Raw genomic sequence first — 22,420 nt, forward strand, 5'->3', positions numbered from 1 at the left:
GAAAAAGGGAACAGGAGGAGGCCCATTCCTGCCTTGTGCTCATGTGAGAGGGACACACAGGGGTTAGTGTGCTGCCCTAACAGAGGGGCTTTGTGCTACAGCTTCTTCCAGAGCTGCGGCTCACAGATGCATGCTGGGCAGGCTCAGGCTGCTTCATCCCTGATACACTTGCTTCTTCCTAACAATGGCAGAGTAATACCGGTAACAATAATTAAAATACTGAATAGGAAAATAAAGAAGATGCAGGCAGAGGCTATTCTGAATACATTCAGATACTCCGTGTGTGTGGAGAAAACTGTTTGTAATTAAGAGGTTAAAAAAAGAGTAGCGGGGCTTCCCAGGTGGCACAGTGGTTGAGAATCTGCCTGCCAATTCAGGGGACACGGGTTCGAGCCCTGGTCTGGGAAGATCCCACATGCCGTGGAGCAACTAGGCCCGTGAGCCACAATTACTGAGCCTGCGCGTCTGGAGCCTGTGCTCCGCAACGAGAGGCCGCGATAGTGAGAGCCCCGCGCACCGCAATGAAGAGTGGCCCCCGCTTGCCACAACTAGAGAAAGCCCTCGCACAGAAACGAAGACCCAACACAGCCATAAATAAATAAATAAATAAATAAAATTAAAAAAAAAAAAAAAAAGAGTAGCATGGAGATGATGCCACTGAACACAAGAGCCAGATCTGTTGTTGCATATCCACTATGGGCGCAGTCAGAGCTCTGACTTTAAGTCTTTCTTTTTCTGTGCTGAAACCCTTGTTATCTAGGTCATGGGAAATCTGCATCTCTTGAATACAAGCAGCAGAATAGAGAAGAATTTCTTCCTTTGTACCTAGACCTTAGAGACTGGGGAGGTAGCTCAAGGTAGAAGCCTTTCTGACTCTCAAGGCCCTTCTTCATACGTCAGTGGCAGGCAGTAACCTAAAATGAATCCCAAATAGAATGATTATAATAACAGTTAACACTTAGATAGCACTTTCATACGGTCAGACTTTAGTCTAAGATATAAGTAGAAAGATAGATAACTTATTTAATCCTTAAATAATCCTAGGAGGTAAATACTGTTATTAATTCTCTTTTAGTAGAGGAAACTGAAGCGTAGAGAAGTAGGTAACTTGTCCAAGGTCATATAGCTGGTAAGTAACAGGGCTGGGATTTTGAACCCAAATACTATGGTTCCAGAGTCCATACTCTTAACTATTACTCTGTGCCATCTCTCAGTGGATCTCTGTCCTTTCTCACACAGGGTCATCTGAACCACAGAACACAGAAAGTATTTTGAGTGACTATTTTCTTAATTCTCTCTAGGATGGTAACATAACTAGTACTCTGCATAGGAGAGAAGTTAATTCATTAGGAACTGTTGATGCTTTAGAGTATTAATTCTTGAGGAAACCCAGTTGAGAGAGACTAAGGGGGCTGCAGTTTGCATTTGTTGTGTTTGTACAGAACTATCCTGAAACTAGTTTTCCATAGGTTTGTCTTGGAACCGGTTTTAGACTCTGAACAAAGGACCAAACCTCATCCATCCCTTGCTCTAGAGGTAGAGCCTTTGTCAGCATTAATGTCTTACCATTAACAGTTGAGAAGAGTGGCAGGTTGGGATATGATAGTGGTTACCAAGTTTTGCAAAGCTGAGATGACTTCCCTTCAGCATATCATTAAGTGTTCAGATCACCATATGTAGAAGCAGCCACTACTTCTTTTCCTACCTTCCTTTTCCTGTTTTCTTCACATTTCTCCAAGTTTCAAAATCCCATTGGTCACTTGGCAGATATCCAGTTGCCCTCTGGGAGTGTTTAACTGTGGACCCAGACCTTTACTTTTGGTCTAGTTTAAGGAGTCACTGATAGACATTCTTCCACTTCCAGCAACAAATTATGGAAGGTCTTGCTCTGTCTTTACCTGATCTTATAACAGACTTGTTAAAACTTTCTAGGTCACTCCAAAATAAAGTAATTATAATAGATTTCCCCCCAGCCCCATGCTTATTAAGTAATACTAAATATGTTTTTCTGTTGCTGCCTCCTCCACATCATATGGAATTGTTTGTAGGGAAATAATAGCAGGGTTCACAGTAAATTGTTCTCAAGTTGCTGTAGGGATAGATGTTCAGTGTGTATGAGGTGGAATGATGCTAGTAAGAGAACAGCAGTCTCTTGAAATTAGCAGAACAAGGTTTAGTCCCCTTTTGCTTGAACCAGTTGTGTTACCTTAAGAAAAATTTTCACCTTTTCTAGGTGATTCTTTATCTGCTTAAAAAAAAGAGAAGGGAGTTAATATTTTCCCTTAATAAGATCTAACCATATAAAATCATTCATTCAAAACTAGTTGTTGATGGCCTACATGCCATTACTATTATAGATGCTGGGAGTGTAGCAAGGAATTAAAGGGCAAAAATTTCTGTCTTCATATTCTAGAGAGTACAGTTAGACAATAAATAAGTAATATACATGGTATGACTGCTGGTAAAAGTGCCAAAGAGAAAAATAAAACAAGTAAGGGTGGGAGGTTTAGAAAGAGTGAGTGGAGCTTGCAATTTTAAATAACATGATCAAGAAATACTATATTGAGAAGGTAATATTTGGGTAAAAATCTGAAGGGAATGAGTGACTGAGCTACTGCAAGTAAAACGTCAAGTAAAATGAGGACCAATGATTAGCCATTCTAGGTTGGTGGGACCTCCTATTCTTAGCTCACATAGGTAGGTTTATAAAAGTGATCTCATTTCTGGTCTCATTAGTAAGTCTGAAAGTAACCCTGGAATTTTTTTTTTTTTTTTTAATTAATTTATTTATTTTTGTCTGTATTGGGTCTTCGGTTCGTGCGAGGGCTTTCTCCAGTTGCGGCAAGCGGGGGCCACTCTTCATCGCGGTGCGGGGACCGCTCTTCATCGCGGTGCGCGGGCCTTTCTCCATCGCGGCCCCTCCCGTTGCGGGGCACAGGCTCCAGACGCGCAGGCTCAGCAATTGTGGCTCACGGGCCCAGCTGCTCCGTGGCATGTGGGATCTTCCCAGACCAGGGCTCGAACCCGTGTCCCCTGCATTAGCAGGCAGATTCTCAACCACTGCGCCACCAGGGAAGCCCTGGAATTTTTTTATATGAATAAATTACTAATGAGGATTTCAAGCCAGTGACATTCTTTGGCATGTTGACATGTAACTCATTGTTGGGTGAGTTGTTTATCTGGGTGGTTTAGTGTGGATCTGGGCCATGTGATGTCAAGGAGCACATTCTAAAATCTCTGTGTGGAGGGTCCAATACCGCTTGAGAAGGACACCTCAAAGCATGTGCCACTTGTTTCCACTCTTTGTTTCCATTCTCTGGATATCACATTCAACATTGTTTCAGATATAGGTAAAGATGGAGAGGATAGATACATTTAGTTACACCAAAATTAAAAACTGCTGCGCTTGAAAGATACCAGAAGACTAGAAGAAGGTATTTGCTGCAAGTAGTACTCACAGAAGACCCAGAAAAACTAAATGTAGTTAGAAAGACTAAAATTAACCAGTCTGACTGTATTAATTGCTGACAAGGATATGGGGAAATTTATTTATATTCATGCACTGGTAGAAGTTTAAGTTGGCATAGCCTCTTTACAATAGCAAAAAATTGGACACTGTTAAAATATCTGTCAATAAAGAAATGGATAAATAGATGTGATATAGTAACATGATATAATACTATACAAATGGATAAATAGATGTGATGTACTAACATGATATAATACTATACAGCAGGGGAAAAGGATGAAATATATGGGTAACCTCAAAAAGAATGCTGAATTTTTAAAAAAAGTAAAATTCAGTGTGATACTTTTTACATAAACAAAAGACACACACACACAAGCATACTATGTATTATTGAGGGTTATATACATACACACACACATATATACACACATACAAATCTATGTAAAAGTATTATAAACAGAAGATTGTGCAACAAACTCATAGTGAGTGGCTGGTCTTAAGGGGGACTTTAGCTTTATCTGTAGATTGGAAGTAAACATGATAGAATGTTTATTTCTTAGTGTTAGACACGTAGGTATTTGTTATATTATTCTTTTTACTTTTGGGTAATTTTATAGTAGCTAAACAATTTAAAAGAAGGAGCCAGGTTTCATACGATGAGCCCCCAGAGAATAATTTACCAATTCAGTGACATATAATTTATCTTTATTTATTGTAGACCATCTACCTCTTTCATTAACTCACGACAACGGTCTCTCCTAATGAGTCCTTGATGGTATCACACTCAGATGGAAGAGCAAGGACCCTTATTAGCACATATCATGCCCTTTATTATGAGTCTTGTTTTTTTACTTTTTTATAACTAACTGCAAGCATATCAACTCATTCGAAGTACATTTGGCTCCATAGCTGTAAGCATGGAGATCCTAGCATGACAGACTGGGATGCATAGAAGCTCAGTAACAGCATTGTGCTTTTCCCCTTGTCTAACCTCTTCTCTACAGGGAATCTTTAACCAGTTTCAGTGCAGTACTGAAAAAGTGCTTCCATCTGACACTCTCCGCAGTGCTCTGGCAAAGACTTTTCAGGATGAACAGCGTTTCCAGCTGGGAATTATGGATGATGCTGCAGAGTGCTTTGTAAGTGCTGGCCTCTGGCCCTCTTTGATATGGGGTGAGACTATGGATGGTCTCCATCAGGGACTGGCTACTTCACTGTGCTCCTGGTCTCTACAGTTATAACTAGGAATTTCCCCAGTTTCTCTAAGTTGTTTCTGCTAATAAAGTATGAATTGCCTAGTGGGTTTATTCTTTTTTCTTCAGGCTTAGGGTAGTTTTGTGCTTGCCATCACACAGAACAGTAACTCTCACCTTCAGAGGAGACAAGGCCCATTAAAATACAAATTTCTGGGCCCAACTCCCTTGAGTTTCTGTTTCAGTAGGTCTGGAGTGGGTCCCAAGAATATCTCTAACAAGTTCCTAGGTGATGCTAATGCTGATGCTGCTGGTCTGGGGAGCACAGTTTGAGAGCTCCTGCATACTAAGGAGAATTAAACAGAGAACAGCTGAGTCCTTAGCACAAGTGTGATGTGCTATGTGGATGGCTACTTTGCTCCCAGTGACTTTTAGTAGAGGACCCTAACTCTTCTCAACTCTGGATTCTGTTCATCAACCTTCAAAAGACTCTATGCAGCCATTAAACAATCTGAGTGATATACGTCCTATTATAGGGTAAAATATAGGCCAAAATCAGGGGTGCCCCTGAGAAACTGGATCACTGCTTTATTGCTGGTAGGAATGAACAATGGCATGGCCACTCTGGAAAACACTTTGGCAGTTTCTTAAAAAACTAAACTTGCAAACTACCATATGATTCAGCAGTTAGATTCCTGTACGTGAATCCCAGAGAGATGAAAACATATGTTCATACAAAAACCTGTACATGAATGTTCAGAGAAGCTTTATTTGTGATAGCCCTAAAGTAAAAAAGCCCAGATGCTTTTAATGGGTAGATGGTGAAGCAAACTGGGGTACTTCTATATCAGGGAATACTGTGCAGCAATAAAAAGGAATGAACTGTTGATTTATGTAACAAGTTGAGTGATCTAAAGGGAGTTACGATGAGTGAAAAATGCAGTATCAATAGGTTATGTACTGTATGATCTCATTTATTTAACATTCTTGAAATAATAAAATTATAGAGATGGGACAGCATGTTAGTGGTTGCTAAGGGTTAGGGTTGGAATTGAGTGGGTAAGGTTTTAAAGGAATAGCAGAAGGGAGCTTTGTGGTGATGAAAGAGTTTTATATCTTAATTGTGGGAGTGTTTACATGACTATACATGTGATAAAATTGCATGGAGCTACACATACACCCAAATGAATGTATGTAAAACTGGTGAAATCTGAATAAACTCTGTGGATTTTATTGATGTCCATTTGCTGGTTTGGATATTGTACTATAGTTATGTAACATGTCACCTGTGGAGGAAACTGGGTGAAGGGTACATGGACCTCCTGTATAATTTTTTTGAAACTTTCTGTGAATTTATAATTATTTCAAATTAAAAATTAAAAAAAAAAATCAGAGGTATTCGTACCTTCAAGGAGGATTGCTGTTTCTCTGAGTAAACTGCCAACAAATTTGTGCTTTTGTTTGTTAAATATTGTCGATGTACTGCTTTTTGTCCTTCCCTATTAGGAAAACCTCCTGATGAGGATTCACTTCCATATTGCTGATGAAACCAAAGAGGACATATGCACTGCCCAACACTGCATCTCCCACCAGAAATTTGCAATGACGTTGTTTGAGCAGGTGAACCCTATTTCTATTCCCATCACTTCTTAGACCTTTTCTTCAAGAACACTTTATCCTAGGATGTAGGATGTCAAATGGGTGCCAAAACAGTTAATGACTGTGGCTGCTTGTTTTGCTTTTTTGTCCCCGGGCTTAGTGTGTATGTACTAGCTGCGGCGCCACTTCTGATCCGCTGCCTTTCATCCAGATGGTGCATTATATCTCCACTACTTCCCTTTGGTGAGTCTTATAGGGTTCTCTGTATACTTAGGCAGTCCTTCAGTTGACTGGGTTTTAACTGAAGGCACCCAAATAGCTTGTATCCTTATTGCTGAGTATTTGCTGTATTGTAGGAACTCAGAACAGTAATTTTAAAATAACCTGTGTTCTCCTTCTTTCCTCTCCCATCTGTCCCCTTTTCTTAGTCTCAAGTTCTGGCCAGCAGAGTGGGAGGAGGAATGGGGATTCTATGAGCTTTGGATTTGGGGACAGGCAGGCACACTTACTCTGTGGGATACTGAGGCTGGTCAGGATGAGGGGCTTTGGCATAGTGGGCAGAGGAAGAAAGTCAAACATGTGAGTTAGGAATTTGCATGAATGATTTAGCTATAACCCTGTACAGCTCCCAACATCATCCCCCTTCAATTCTCCATCTCGAAGCAATCAGGCTATTTGTATGCTGGAAAGACGAGAAAAACCCTCACCAAGCATGTTTGGTGAGCTGCTGCAGAATGCCAGCACCATGGGGGATCTGCGGAACTGCCCGGTGAGTTAAGTGAGGGGTGGGGTTCAGAGTGGGGAGGGAAACCCTGAGATTAGTGGAATTGAGGCAGGGTCAGTGGGCAACATTTCTCACTAGCATTATATATGTATTTCAGAGCAATTGTGGAGAGAGGATTCGGATTCGCCGTGTGTTGATGAATGCTCCACAGATTATCACAATTGGGCTGGTATGGGACTCGGACCACTCAGACTTGGCAGAGGATGTCATTCACAGCCTGGGCACCTGCCTTAAGCTGGGTGACGTGAGTGTTAGTTACCTTTATCTCTCACTTGGAGTTCTTGTAACCTACTATTGCTCAAGGGCAGTGAACTCTGAACACAAAGGTATATCCTAAATGGCAATATTAAAGAGTTTTGAAAAAATATATTGTGTGTATCTGTACACGTACATGTGCATGCATGTACATGCTCACATACCTCCTTTGCATAGGTGGCAAAGGCTTTTTGGAAGATATGGGATGATCTTGGCCTTGAAAGACAGGATGGGCAGAGCTTAGCTACTGATAAAACAAGTAATTCATAGAGTTATCATATGCTCTACTTATCATTAGTTAATACCAGTGTAGAATAGGGAAGTGTATTCAACCATGGGAGGTAGTAAGGTCAAAGAAGTGAGCAGTCCTGAGTAGTTCTACTATGGGAGGTGAAGGAGGTAGAAGCTGATGACATGAGTCCTAGAATATTAAATTCATGGTAGGAACCAACATCTGCTGAGAAGGTAATGAAGTGGCTTGGAAGAGAATTCTAGTGGAAACAGACTTCAGACGTGGGCTGTTTACCTTATCAGCGGCATGCCCTAGTATAGGTACAGCCAGGGTTTTCCTTCAGTTCAAGAGAAGAGCCAGAAAGTCTGTGGTTTCCTTTCTACTGGTTTCCCTCTGGGATGGTCCTGTGACTAAGGAGATCCCTTGTTGTTTTTTAATGTCATTAAGCCATGGTTGAGAATAAGTGAACCATCTGGGATCTTACTTTAGGTCTCCTTGCCAAGGAGTCTCTGACATAGTAGGCTATGCACAATAAAATGTCATTTTTCTAAATTTCTATAGCCTACATATTCTGTTCTGTTCTAGCTTTATTTTTATGATTGCTTTTTCGACCAGATTCCTCAAGGCAAGAGTCCTTGCCTTCAAATATTTTGTATGTCTCTTAACACCTAGGACAGTGCTAGATATCTAGGAATTGAAATGTTGGTAACTGGTATGGTGGGATTGCTCCCCCTAAGTGCTTTCTTACCTTCTACTTAGTGTCTCAACAGGAAATTTGTATTTGTGGCACCAGCTGATAAATAACCTTTGAAACTTGAGAATGTTTTGTTTTTGTTTTATTTTTTTTTTGACATTCCTGGCTCATCTTAGAATAGGCCCCAGCAAGAAAATATTATTAAACGGTACGAAGAGGACTTCCCTGGTGGCGCAGTGGTTAAGAATCCGCCTGCCAATGCAGGGGACACGGGTTCGAGCTCTGGTCCAGGAAAATCCCACATGCTGCGGAGCAACTAAGCCTGTGTGCCACAACTACTGAGCCTGCGCTCTGGAGCCCATGAGCCACAACTACTGAGCCCACGTGCCACAAGTACTGAAGCCCATGCGCCTAGAACTCATGCTCCACAACAAGAGAAGCCACCGCAATGAGAAACCCACACACTGCAACGAAGAGTAGCCCCTGCTCGCCGCAATTAGAATGAATGAATGAATGCATGAATGAATGAATGAATGAATAAATAAATAAAAGTTATGAAGAAGCATCACCATGTTACCAGTTTGGCCACTATCTCTCTGACATTTCGCTAAAATTTTGCCTTTTTATGTTCATTTCTGATGATTAATATGGATTAGCAAAAGGAGAAGCAAGTCAGTACCTTAATGAAGAAATGATGGAGTCTGCTGAGAGATGATGTGAGAGGGCTGAGTATGTGATGGTTCTTTCCTTTCTCCTCTTTCCCCACAGCTGTTTTTCAGAGTGACAGATGACCGGGCCAAGCAGTCTGAACTGTACTTAGTAGGAATGATCTGTTACTACGGCAAACATTATTCTACATTCTTTTTCCAAACAAAGATCCGCAAATGGATGTATTTTGATGATGCTCACGTCAAGGAGGTAGGAATATTCAAGTCCTTCTTGACGTGTTTGGTGAATGGAACAAAAAACTATGGACAGTTACTTGTCTTCAGTGTTTCATTTTCATAATTTTAATGTCTGTCTGCCTATCTATTGAATTTATGAGAGTGTCAGTCTTGTCTTTCCCAACAGACCAAGTTCCTTGAGGACAGGATCAATTTATCTTCTATTATTTTCTCTGAATCACCTCACCAGCATTCAGAACCGTTCTGAATTTATAGTTGAAAGGGCTTTTTAAAAAATATGTTAATTCGTTGATTTGAGCGAGATCTAATGCCTCAAATGAGGTTATAAGCTTAGCACAGAGTTCAGAATTCCAAATCTTGTAATTAACAGTGGGTAATACTTTGTCCCAGGGCTGCTATAAATTATTCTCTGATTGTTATCTCCCTGAATACTCTATCACGGATTAACGCATTTTGGGGGTAGTGTAGAGAAAATAAGGCTATAATGATATTTAAAGCTGGAAATTTGGTACTATCTAAACCACAGAGTGTGTGGCTGAAGTAGTTTAGGTGATCTGTGTGAGTTAGGAAGCCTCGTGTGATAAGGTTAGCAGCTAGGAGACTGCTGACTATAATCTACACCAACCCATGGGCCTTACGTAGTGTCCTCTACAAATAGTAAAGTCTTTGTTAAATTCCCTGATTCTCTTCTTCATCTCTTTTTTACTGTTGTAATCTTGGGCAACTTATGTAAATTCTTTGAGCTTTAGGTTTTTCATTTGAAAAATAATGCCTGCCTTATAAAATATTAAATCAGATTTGTATGTAAAAAGCATATAAATGTTTCAGTTAAAATGATAACTCAGTTATAAATTTACTGAATGTCTATTATGAAATAAACACTGTGCCAGTGGTCTGACTCCAAGGACACACCATCTAAGAATGTGACTGGATCAAACTTAAGAGAGAGTGAGTTTGGGGATTTGATTGGATTGTTGTTTCCATGGCTATTCTGTCACTTTTTTCCACTGCCATGGCAGCGCTGAATCCAGCGCAAAGCTAAGGCTGAGAGGTTCAGCTGTGTATTCTAAGCAGTTTGACATTTTATGTCCTGCCTTGTGTGAACTCTGAGACGGAATGTCACTTATTTTCAGGCAGTCTGTGAGACAGTTTCTGTCTGCTCTTTAGCTTCATGAAGGTGATTTTAATATTTAGGAGAAAATTATAGAAATGCAAATTTCAAACAAGGGCTTTTATTTGATGTCTGTGAAAAGAAATTGATCACCAAATCAACTGAAGTCCCCTCACATAGCATATTCAGCTTTGAGAACTTGTATTCATATTTCATAATTGAATTGATGTTTCACAGGAATAAAAGTAATTTTATTCATCATTCCTATCTCTTATAGGGTTTTAGTGCTTTCTAAAAGGATTTCATTAAAAAAGACTTAACAAAAAATTCATTGGGACTTCGCTGGAGGTCCAGTGGTTAAGACTCCGCACTTCCACTGCAGGGGGCGTGGGTTTGATCCCTGGTCGGGAAACTAAGATCCTATATGCCACGTGGCGCAGCCAAAAATTAAAAAAAAAAAAAAAATTCATTAAGTTTAGGTCCAAGATCTCTTTTGTTGTTTCTTTACCCAGTTCTTGTCTTTTCATCTCTTTTATTTTCTTTAGAAAAATAGAATAGAAAGATATGTGTTGAATTATGGATATGAAGTATAATTGTCATGCTTTTTCTGGTTGTTTCTGGTTCAGATTGGGCCCAAATGGAAGGATGTGGTGACCAAATGCATCAAGGGGCATTATCAGCCTTTGCTGCTACTTTATGCAGACCCCCAGGGTACCCCAGTGTCCACCCAGGACCTGCCCCCGCAAGTTGCGTTCCAGTCGTACAGCAGGACGTGCTACGATAGTGAAGATTCAGGTGAGCAGCCTAGCTCTTTACTTCTCCCTCCCCACTCCAATGTGATGACTGGACAGTAGGGTCTCACAGTCATGAGCCTAGCACTTAACCTAGCTTGGAGAAAGAGGATTCATCAGAGATAAGAAAGAAGTGCCAACTCATGCTGAAGCCCAAGTTGTGCCAGGCTTTGTTTCCTTCAGTGTTTAAGAATGTATTGTCTAGATCACCTGGCCCCGATTCAAAAATGAGAAGGAAATTATGTTCATTTAGACTGAGGTATTAAGTTTGTGAGGGAAACCTCACTATTTAACCTTCTAATATTGCTAAGATGACTCATTCTTACTAGCAATTTAACAGTGACTTGAGTTGTTAAGACCAAGAAAATGATATGAGTTACTACAAAGCTCGTCATTTTGTTTGGGATGAGAGATTTTTGTTTTAAAATGCCAAGTGTAGTAGCAATATTCCTTAGCTTATGAATCAGCTGTTCACTTCTAATTCAGTTATTTGGAACTTAAATCATGTTTTCCTGTAGAAACAGTTGCAGCTTTATTACTAAAGTCTCAGGCTATCCCTCAGAAACTCATCCTATAATAGAAATACAACCCTAATGGTTTTGGCTTGATTCCTAAAAGGAGGAAAAAGTAATGTTCTTTTCCTCTTCTGTATCTAAGGCTGGCTGGCCCTGAGTATAATTTTGAAAGAGAAGATACTTGTCTTTGGAATCTTTTCCCCTCCCTTTTGTACCTCCCTCCTGTTTGGTATGTTCTTCCCACCCTTGTGCCCCACCCAGACCTGCTCTGCTTCTTCTCCCTTCAGTCAAACACCCATTTACACTGTTGTGCTTATCTCAGCTAGGTGCTCAGAGGAAAGTAGTCTAATTGAACTAATTCACACCAAAGTATAAATAACTGCCCCATAATGTCTCATAGATATTAAAAATGCTTTTAAATTTTTAAAAGTGACTTTTCTGGCAGTATAGGAGAAAAATTCTGGGATAGGGAAACAACTGGTTATGTGTGCCAGGTTGGCGTGGGACTTGCCATCTAAGTAGATCTTACTTTTCACAACTTTTTCCTTTCTTCTACTTTTCCCCCTGTAGGTTTTCTAAAAGCCCCACAGTTTTTCACAATGGCAGGCAAAGGGAGGGCTTCAGCAAGGTAGGGGCAGGAGTGGAAGGAATTGTGTGCCTGGGTTATCTGAAGTTGGGAGTTGGGAAGAACGGCTCTTCTATATCCTTCTCACCCTTCCATTTAGGAAGTTCTTACCTCGTGAACCTTTGTTGCCGTCCAGCTCTTCGCCCCCTCTCTGTCACTGTCCTCTCTCTCCTCACCTTTGCATGTCTCCTCCTTCCCTCAGGGAGGGAGCCCTCCATCTCAAGTGATACTCGAACAGATTCTTCAGCGGAGAGCTATCCCTACAAACACTCCCACCATGAGTCTGTGGTCAGTCACTTCTCTTCTGATTCTCAGGGAACAGTCATCTATAATGTGGAGAACGATTCCACGTCTCAGAGCAGTCGGGACACAGGTAGGGACTTATACAGTGGACCCTGCTTGCCTGATTCAGTTCTGCATAGAGGGTCTCCCAAGAAAAAGAAACTGGGGCAAGTCAGAAATGTTTGTCATGCAAAGGGGGAAATGCACAGAACTTGGGTAATTGAGAGGGATGGAAGAAAGCAACTCAATTCTGAATGAATGATGATGTTCCCGTCAACAGCAGCCTATCAGTAAGGACCCTTGTAATGTGATTGTTTATTCTGAAATCTTTTTCTGACGGCTTTTTTCCTGCTGTGCTCTGGATCCCTGTCATTCTCATAGTGCCCCATTAACCCTTGTGGTCTTGCACCTCATTTCCTTCTCATGCCAGGCTTTGTTTGAAAGCCCTGAAGGGCTTTGAGAGAAGGGGCATATTTATGGATGGGGAAACCTGCTCATGACCTTGCTGGGCTTCCTGAAGGACAGAGAAATAAAAGGATGGAAAGCTAGCCTGTTTGTTATTGTGAGTTCCATGCAGAGAACATTCTTGAATTGTTCTATTAATCTACAGAAGATTGTGCCTGTGTCAGTGGAAGAAATCATTACAGGGCACAAAAGGAAGAACAGTAAGTGACTGACTGCTGAGATGAAAAGTTCATCACCTAAGGCATAGAACAGTGCCCATACTTTTAGAGACTTGGGAATTAGTGATCCCATGGCTTCAGATTGGTGGTTTACATCCTGTGCATGCCCTCTAAAAAAAAAAGAGAGAGAATTTCAAACATATTCAAAAGCATACAGAATAGTATACAGCCCCTTCATGTACCCATCACCTAGTTTCAATAATTATAACTCATGGTCAATCTAGTTTTATCTGTACCTCTGCCCACTTCCCCTACTCATGGATTATTTTGAAGCAAATCCCAGACATCATACCACCTTTTCCATAAATGTTAGTATGTATCTCTAAAAGAATCATTTTTTAAATTAGTAACTTCTTAAAACCACTAAATAACCAATGAGTGTTCAAATATCCTATTATCTCATAAATGTCATATTTTTTAATGGTTGGTTTGTTTTTGACGCAGAATCCAAATGAGGTCTACACATTGTGATGGGTTAATAAGTCTTTTACATTTCCTTTAATCTGTAGGTTTTGCCTCTGTTTCTTCCTTTCTGTTTATTGTTGAAGAACTAGGTAGTTTGTGCTGTAGTTTTCCCACATTTAAAATTTTGCTGATTGTGTCTGTATGGTAAACTGTAGCGTGTTTCTCTGTCTTCTATATTTTTTATAAATTGGTAGTTGGATCTAGTGGTTTGGTTGGATTCATGTTGGATTTCTTTTGATGACTATTGCATAGATGACTACTGCAAAGTGTGATTTTTTTAGATTGTATTTCTGAAACTGTGAACCAGGGAGAAACCAAGTCACAGGATAAATAAGGAGAGTCAGGTTTATTTGAAGGGTTTGTGAATGGCTGGGGGTGGGGGAGCATGCCCATTGGTTTTTACATTTTCGGATTTAGCTGTTCCAACTGATAGGTCTTTCTTATGGGCCCAGAGATAGCAAATGATTAGATAAAAGCAATAAGAGATTGCGTTGGTAATTGAAAATATTTAGCCATATCATTGCATATCATACCTGAATATGTACAAGGATTTTCATAACTAACATATGAAAGCAAATTTCTGCTAGCTCTCAGATATTTGAGAACCCTAGGGGATTTCATCTAAGCCTATATTCCAATTTAATTGTTGCTTAATTCACCTTTGGCTTCCAGCAGCTTAGATGATTATATCCTTTAGAATCTGACCTTTGCTGTTGTCAGATCATACTTATACATTCACATACTGTGGGCGTGAAGTATGGCAAGTTACATAAAAGAGCCCAGATCTCCTGGGTTTCCCAGTGATTAGTATTGAGGAACTATGAAGTGTAATCTCTGGGCGAAGTCAAGTTTGGTAAAGCATGGGTTATGGCTGGGAATGAGAATTATTCAAAGTTCAGATGTCCTTTGGAATGATTCACATTTAAGGAATGTTTAGAACTGGGTCTTAAAGCCATATACAATCAGAGCTCTTGTGGGCAAAGGCTGGGGCACCTAGGATAATACCAGATGTAATAAAAATTAAACTTCACTCGGTATGTGTTGCTACCATGATATTCTTATATAATCTTTAAGACTTTTGCCTTTTAAAAACTACCAAGTAATGTGTCCTTCTGGGTCACTGGGAAGGATTATGAGCGGGATCGAGATTGGTACTTGCTCAGGAGACATTGTAAATTTGGAAGTTCCCGCTAAATACTTGAGCTTTTCTGCCTTTATCTATTGAGAGATTCCTGCTACACTTAAATCACATAGTCTTGGCCTCTCCAGCTTCCGATCCACTAAGTTTGTGGTACTGCCATGAATGCCAAAGGGAGAGTAGGTTCTCTAAAGGATGGAGGTCAGTCTCAGATACCAGCTTACCCCCATTTCCTTGTTTTTTTCAGGACACCTGACTGATAGTGAATGTAATCAGAAACTCCCATCCAAGAAAGGTTCACTGATAGAGCGCAAGAGGAGCTCTGGCCGGGTCAGGAGGAAAGGCGATGAGCTTCAGGCCTCAGGGTACCACAGTGAAGGCAAGCCCCCCTGCATAGTTTCTCTTTCTTTATTCACTCTGTCACACTCACACTCCAACTGTGGCTTCTCCTGTCTGCTCAAAAGCCTTTCTTTCTTTTTTGACTCTGGAGTCTGGGTGCCCGTGATGACTTTAAACATTTACAGTTGTTTCATCCTTTGTGTTTTTAGGAGAAACACTGAAAGAGAAGCAGGCTCCTAGGAATGCCTCCAAATCATCCAGCAGCACCAACAGGCTAAGGGATTTTAAAGAGACAGTCAGCAATATTATCCATAACAGACCGTCCCTGGTTTCTCAGAGCAACCTAGGATCTCCCTGTGTGGGGAGGGGAGGAGACCAGACTGACAAAAAACCTCCTCGGAACCTGCCTTTACACTCTCGTGACTGGGAAGTAGAGAGTACCAGCAGTGAGTCAAAATCCAGTTCTTCTAGCAAGTATCGTCCAACATGGAGACCCAAACGGGAGTCTCTCAATATTGACAGTATCTTTAGTAAGGACAAAAGGAAGCACTGTGGCTATACGCAACTTAGCCCCTTTTCTGAGGATTCAGGTAAGGAGATAATTAGGGAAGAATTGAGCTTTTGAATAAAGTTGATTTTTGTATTTTTTAAAAAACCTAGGTTTTCTGGTAGACTTGGCAAGGTGCATTTTTACCTTGAAGGGTAAAAATTTTACCCTCATGGGTCGCCTTTTGGGGATACGAGTTCGGTGAATGAGTAGCTAGAGGGAAGGGTTAGTTATATCTTGATTTGAGGCAGATGCTAAATCTACCTCCTTTTCCATACTTGTCCTTTGATTGGGATAGCTAAAGAATTTACACCAGATGAATTAAGCAAGCCACCTGCTTACGACATTAAGACTGGCAGACCAAGACCCCAGTACAAGATCTGGGGCCCAGTACGGCCAGCCTGTCACCTTTTAGAGCAGCACCCTCGCCTAATCCAGCGAATGGAATCTGGCTATGAGAGCAGTGAGAGGAACAGCAGCAGCCCTGTCAGCCTGGACGCAGCCCTGCCTGAGAGCGCGAATGTCTGCAGGTATTGTTTGGCCTTTGAATAGCTGCATTGTCCCTTGCAGAAATGTGAGCCACCAAGAGGCTTTTTAACTCAGACAAGTGAAGAGATGGACTTTATTACTGTCTTGTGGGCAAGCAAAATGTGCTTGATCAACTTTCTATGGCAACAGTACCCTCTGCTGGGAGAAGGAGCAAAGGCATTTGAGAGAGAGGCAACTTTTAAAGTATTATATATAAAATAATTGTTTAGTAAATAACTTTTATTGAAAGAATGAGTTAGTGAACCAAAACTTACATAGTTCTACGATCAGAGAGAAAACCCAATTGTTATTTATTCTTGCCTTTTATATTAGGCTTTTTTTTTTTTTTAGATCACTGGGGATTCTGTGTCTTATGAAGCCAGTGATATTCATAATTCCATAAGATAATGATGACTGTTTAATAGTGGTCATTGCACCCTGTCCATAGGGCCCATTTGCTTTACAAATTTCAGATCTCCATATATTGTTTTTACTGAGTTGCCTCAGAGACAAGCTTCCTAACAGTATAGCTTTGAAAGGAGTGATATCTTCTGCAAGAGTGATAACCGTATCCTCATACTTTCCCACTGCTCTTCCCTGACCTCAGACCCTGTTTAGTTTTACACATGAGAAGATGCTACAAAAGTATAAGAAAGAGGAAGGTAATCCATATGAGAGCATTTGTTTATTAATTCATTAAATAAGTTTTGTGCCAGACACTGCTAGATGCACAAAATGTGAATGAGGTGAGATAAGATGGGGGAACGAGTGGGTATTTCAATTTTTCAGAAGTAGTTTTGCAGGTATTTTAATTATATTAGTTCGATGTTTGGGGGTTTTGTTGTTGTTTTTGGAGGGAATTTAGTCCTAGGAATGTTGCTAGTTATCAGCCTTCGGATGCTTTCACTAGACTCTGGTTTCTGTTTTGAAGGGATACAAGTGCTAAGAGATCAGCTGGGTTGGCCCCTTCCTGGCGTCACATCCCAAAGTCTCACAGTAGTAGCATCCTGGAGGCAGACTCCACAGTATCCAGGAGTGGCTGGACAAAGAATCAGCCCCTCTCAGGTAAGTGCAAGGACGTTGGATTTGGAGAACTGGATTTTACTGCCAATTCTATTTGGGAAACAGCCTAACCTGAGCACATTTGAAATTAGAGGACAATTGTACTTTGTTCCATCAGAATGTAAATGTGAAGACATTTGATCTGCTCCATCTCTGGATTTATCTTTTTTGTTGTTGTTGTTCTCTATCATAGCTTGCCTGCTTGCTCCTTTCCACCTTGGAGAGAGCCCTGGAGGGAGCAAGAAGGAACAGAAATATGGTGAACAGTATCAGTAGCACCTGCTTTCCTCAGAAGAATAACTCCTAGGGCTTTCCTTGGTATAGAGGCATTCTTGTGGGAATGGATTTTTTATTGTTTAGTACTATGAATTGAGATAACAAGGGGGACATGTAGGCTATGGGCAAAACTGGGAAATAAGCAGGTCAGAACTACCCTTACCCCTGCCTCTATATCCTGTCTAGTATCCCTGCTTTGTTTTTCCTTCTTGAATGTGCCTGTGTCCCTCCTTCTCAAAACAAGCTTGAAAGGAATGATCTAACTCTTTTACACTAGATGTATGTGACTGAGAATAGTTTAAAGTATGCTTTCTCTAAGAGAAACTAGCATTTTAACAAGTCAAAGCCTGAAGATAAAGGAATATTGGAATTTCAGGTATGAGACACCAAGCATAGACATTTGAGGTAGTCATAGGTTTTATATCCTTTTTACATTCTTCTCACAACACACATATATACTTACAGTGCATATTCAAATAAGTAAAATAAATCCTTTACTTACTCACAGCTGAAAATTGAGGTGGTAACTATGTAGTCTCCCGAACATGGAGACTTTTTGTGATGCTTGAAGGAAGGTGGTGAGTATTCAGTATTGTTTAGTCGGCTGAGGAGTTCTGGGGTCCATTCGTCTAACTTAGAAATCAACCTTCTCTGAAAGATGTGTTTCATCCCTTTTTTTTCTGGTATGTTAGATCAATTGGGAGTAGGGTGTGTGGGCAGAAACCTAACTATGGTCTGGTTTAATGACCTTCTGAATAGATATGTGGCCAGCTCACTAGGGAGACAAGGACAGAATATTATGTGCCAACCTGTAGAGATGACACCAGGAACATTACTAGTCTGACCACCAGTTCTCTTAATGGCCACTGAAAGTTCTTAAAGGTGACTGGAAGGGTGATATGCAGCAGAAATAAAAAGGCGTGAACTCTTTTAGGTATGAGTGCCATAGGTTGCTAACATCTGGCAGAGCAGAACAATGCCTGCAGAAGCAGATATCTCTGAAATCCTGGGCTAGAGTAGGTTATAGTTAGAAACCCATAGTTATAGTTAGAAACCCATTTCATTCTTCCTAATGAAATTATAGGTTTGGTTTATTTCCCACATTTTAATTTATCTCATATTGACTAACATTGCTTTGAGAAACTTGTGCTCTTCCATGAGCCTGTTCCCCCTTCTCTTTCCTTCGATAGCCAATAGCTTTTCAGCACACTAAAGACTGAGTCTCATGATTTCACTGATAGCCCTAATTCTAGATTAGCTGGATAGAATTCACCGACTGGATTCCTCAACTGGTAAAAGATATTTGGCAAGGAGTTAGAATAAATTCTTCACACACCATACACCCCACCATCCTCTTTGTATAGTAAACCCTATTTTTTTATCTGGTGACAATGACCACCCTTTTAAAAAATTACAGAAGTAAATGTTAGCCCAACAATTCAGTAACTTGCCCATTGCCTCTTCAAACTGAAGGAACCACTGTTATCATTATGGCATGTATCTTTCTACATCTCTTTCTGTGCTTTCTATTCTAGGTACAAGTACATAGATAAGTTTTTTTATTTATACATCTTTATGGGGGTATAATTGCTTCACAATGCTGTGTTAGTTTCTTTTGTACAACAAAGGTTGCGCTCAGCCCCTGGCCTTGATCTCTCAAAGACCCCGACAGCAGAAATGGAGCACAGTCTCCATGAAGCCAATACAGTGTCTACTTCTCAGGTAGCCACCTCAGGTGCTAAAGTTTTGGGCATGGGGTGATGTGTTGGGAGAGAATTATGGAGAGATATGAGTGGTAGGGTTGGTGGTAAAGCAGCAGCATGGTAATGTGGGGCTATTGGAAGAGAAGACGGTCTATGATTGGGCTGCTTCTCCTTTTTTTTGTTTTTTCTTTTTTTTAACATCTTTATTGGAGTATAATTGCTTTACAATGTTGTGTTAGTTTCTGCTGTATAACAGTGAATCAGCTCTACATATACATATATCCCCATATCCCCTCCCTTTTGAGCCTCCCTCCCACCCTCCCTATCCTACCTCTCTAGGTTATCGCAAATCACCGAGCTGATCTCCCTGTGCTATGCTGCTGCTTCCCACTAGCTATCTATTTTACATTTGGTAGTGTATATATGTCCATGCCACTCTCTCACTTTGTCCCAGCTTACCCTTCCCCCTCCCCATATCCTCAAGTCCATTCTCTAGTAGGTCTGCGTCTTTATTCCTGTCCTGCTACTAGGTTCATCAGTACCATTTTTTTAGATTCCATATACATGTGTCCGCATATGGTATTTGTTTTTCTCTTTCTGACTTACTTCATTCTGTATGACAGACTCTAGGTCTATCCACCTCACTACAAATAACTCAATTTCGTTTCTTTCTATGGCAGAGTAATATTCCATTGTATATATGTGCCACATCTTCTTTATCCATTCATCTGTCAATGGACATTTAGGTTGCTTCCATGTCCTGGCTATAGTAAATAGTGCTGCAGTGAACTTTGTGGTACATGTCTCTTTTTGAATTATGGTTTTCTCAGGGTATATGCCCAGTAGTGGGATTGCTGGGTCATATGGTAGTTCTATTTTTAGTTTTTTTAAGGAACCTCCATACTGTTCTCCATAGTGGCTGTATCAATTTACATTCCCACCAACAGCGCAGGAGGGTTCGCTTTTCACCACACCCTCCTCTCCAGCATTTATTGTTTCTATATTTTTTGATAATGGCCATTCTGACTGATATGAGGTGATACCTCATTGTAGTTTTGATTTGCATTTCTCTAATAGTTAGTGATGTTGAGCATCTTTGTGCCTCTCGGCCATCTGTATGTCTCCTTTGGTGAAATGTCTGTTTAGGTCTTCTGCCCATTTTTAATTGGGTTGTTTGTTTTTTTGATATTGAGCTCCATGAGCTGTTTGTATATTTTGGAGATTAATCCTTTGTCAGTTGCTTTGTTTGCAAATATTTTCTCCCATTCTGAGGGTTGTCTTTTCGTCTTGTTTATGGTTTCCTTTGCTGTGCAAAAGCTTTGAAGTTTCATTAGGTCCCATTTGTTTATTTTTGTTTTTATTTTCATTACTCTAGGAAGTCAGTCAAAAAACATCTTGCTGTGGTTCGTGTCGAAGAGTGTTTTTCCTGTGTTTTCCTCTAAGAGTTTTATAGTGTCTGGTCTTACATTTAGGTCTTTAATCCATCTGGAGTTTATTTTTGTATATGGTGTTAGGTAGTGTTCTAATTCCATTTGTTTACATGTAGCTGTCCAGTTTTCCCAGCACCACTTATTGAAGAGGCTGTCTTTTCTTCATTGTATTGTATATTCTTGCCTCCTTTGTCAAAAATTAGGTGACCATGTGTGTGTGGGTTTATCTCTGGGCTTTCTATCCTGTTCCATTGATCTATATTTCTGTTTTTGTGCCAGTACCATACTATCTTGATTACTGTAGCTTTGTAGAATAGTTTGAAGTCAGGGAGCCTGATTCCTCCAGCTCCATTTTTCTTTCTCAAGATTGCTTTATGTATTCAGGGTTTTTTGTGTTTCCATACAAATTGTGCAATTTTTTTGTTCTAGTTCTGTGAAAAATGCCATTGGTAGTTTGATAGAGATTACATTGAATCTGTAGATTGCTTTGGGTAGTATAGTCATTTTCACAATGTTGATTCTTCCAATCCAAGAACATGGTATATTTCTCCATCTGTTTATGTCATCTTTGATTTCTTTCATCAGTGTTTTATAGTTTTCTGAGTACAAGTCTTTTGCCTCCTTAGGTAGGTTTATTCCTAGGTATTTTATTGTTTTTGTTGCGATGGTAAATGGGATTGTTTCCTTAATTTCTCTTTCTGATTTTTTGTTGTTAGTGTATAGGAATGCCAGAGATTTCTGTGCATTAATTTTGTATCCTGCAACCTTACCAAATTCATTGATCAGTTCTAGTAGTTTTCTGGTGGCATCTTTAGGGTTTTCTATGTATAGTATCATGTCATCTGCAAACAGTGACAGTTTTACTTCTTTTCCAATTTGTATTCCTTTTATTTCTTTTTCTTCTCTGATTGCTGTGGCTAGGACTTCCAAAACTATGTTGAATAAGAGTGGCAAGAGTGGACATCCTTGTCTTGTTTCTGATCTTAGTGGAAATGAGTATGATGTTTGCTGTGGGTTTGTCATATATGGCCTTTATTATGTTGAGGTAGTTTCCCTCTATGCCCATTTTCTGGGGAGTTTTTATCATAAATCGGTGTTGAATTTTGTCAAAAGCTTTTTCTGAATCTATTGAGAGGATCTTATGGGTTTTTTTTTTTTTTTTTAAAGAGATTAATTTTCAACCCAGGCCCCCTGCATTGGGAGCATGGAGTCTTTTTTTTTTTTTTTTTTTAATCTTATTTATTTATGGCTGTGTTGGGTCTTCGTTTCTGTGTGAGGGCTTTCTCTAGTTGCGGCAAGTGGGGGCCACTCTTCATTGCGGTGCGCAGGCCTCTCACTATCGCAGCCTCTCTTGTTGCAGAGCACAGGCTTCAGAGGCGCAGGCTCAGCAATTGTGGCTCACGGGCCTAGTCGCGCCGCGGCATGTGGGATCTTCCCAGACCAGGGCTCGAACCCTTGTCCCCTGCATTGGCAGGCAGATTCTCAACCACTGTGCCACCAGGGAAGCCCCGATCTTATGGTTTTTATTCCTTAATTTGTTAATATGGTCTATCACATTGAATGATTTGTGTATATTGAAGAATCCTTGCATTCCTGGGGTAAATTCCACTTGATCATGGTTGATGATCCTTTTAATATGTTGTTGGAATCTGTTTGCTAGTATTTTGTTCAGGATTTTTGCATCTATGTTTATCAGTGATATTGGTCTATAATTTTCTTTTATTGTGATATCTTTTTCTGGTTTTGGTATCAGGGTGATGGTGGCTTTGTAGAACGAATTTGGGAGTGTTCCTC

The 22,420-nt window shown here is 40.3% G+C and overlaps 1 protein-coding gene across 22 annotated transcripts in view; it reads left to right on the plus strand.

The window, feature by feature from the left end:
* The window catches only part of USP54 (ubiquitin specific peptidase 54), a 148,722-nt gene that overhangs the window by 99,367 nt on the left and 26,935 nt on the right, over positions 1-22,420 (plus strand). For 15 of the 22 annotated variants that reach the window (XR_009005607.1, XR_009005606.1, XM_007166601.2 and 12 more), the window contains exons 4-15: positions 4,474-4,608; positions 6,169-6,282; positions 6,422-6,504; positions 6,925-7,030; positions 7,143-7,295; positions 8,995-9,144; positions 10,869-11,037; positions 12,376-12,546; positions 14,989-15,120; positions 15,290-15,670; positions 15,926-16,157; positions 17,087-17,220. Coding sequence is in view for 20 of the 22 variants with exons in the window: in XM_007166601.2 (XP_007166663.2) it covers positions 4,474-4,608; positions 6,169-6,282; positions 6,422-6,504; positions 6,925-7,030; positions 7,143-7,295; positions 8,995-9,144; positions 10,869-11,037; positions 12,376-12,546; positions 14,989-15,120; positions 15,290-15,670; positions 15,926-16,157; positions 17,087-17,220 (1,960 nt within the window). In the remaining 2 variants the exon portion in view is untranslated. Of the gene's footprint in view, positions 1-4,473; positions 4,609-6,168; positions 6,283-6,421; positions 6,505-6,924; positions 7,031-7,142; positions 7,296-8,814; positions 8,898-8,994; positions 9,145-10,868; positions 11,038-12,375; positions 12,547-14,988; positions 15,121-15,289; positions 15,671-15,925; positions 16,158-17,086; positions 17,221-22,420 lie in introns of those variants that run through there. The other 7 variants (XM_057530556.1, XM_057530559.1, XM_057530558.1 and 4 more) reach the window with 4 other exon arrangements.

The sequence above is a fragment of the Balaenoptera acutorostrata genome, chromosome 16 (genome assembly GCF_949987535.1).
Source record: "Balaenoptera acutorostrata chromosome 16, mBalAcu1.1, whole genome shotgun sequence".
Taxonomy (NCBI): Eukaryota; Metazoa; Chordata; class Mammalia; order Artiodactyla; family Balaenopteridae; genus Balaenoptera; species Balaenoptera acutorostrata.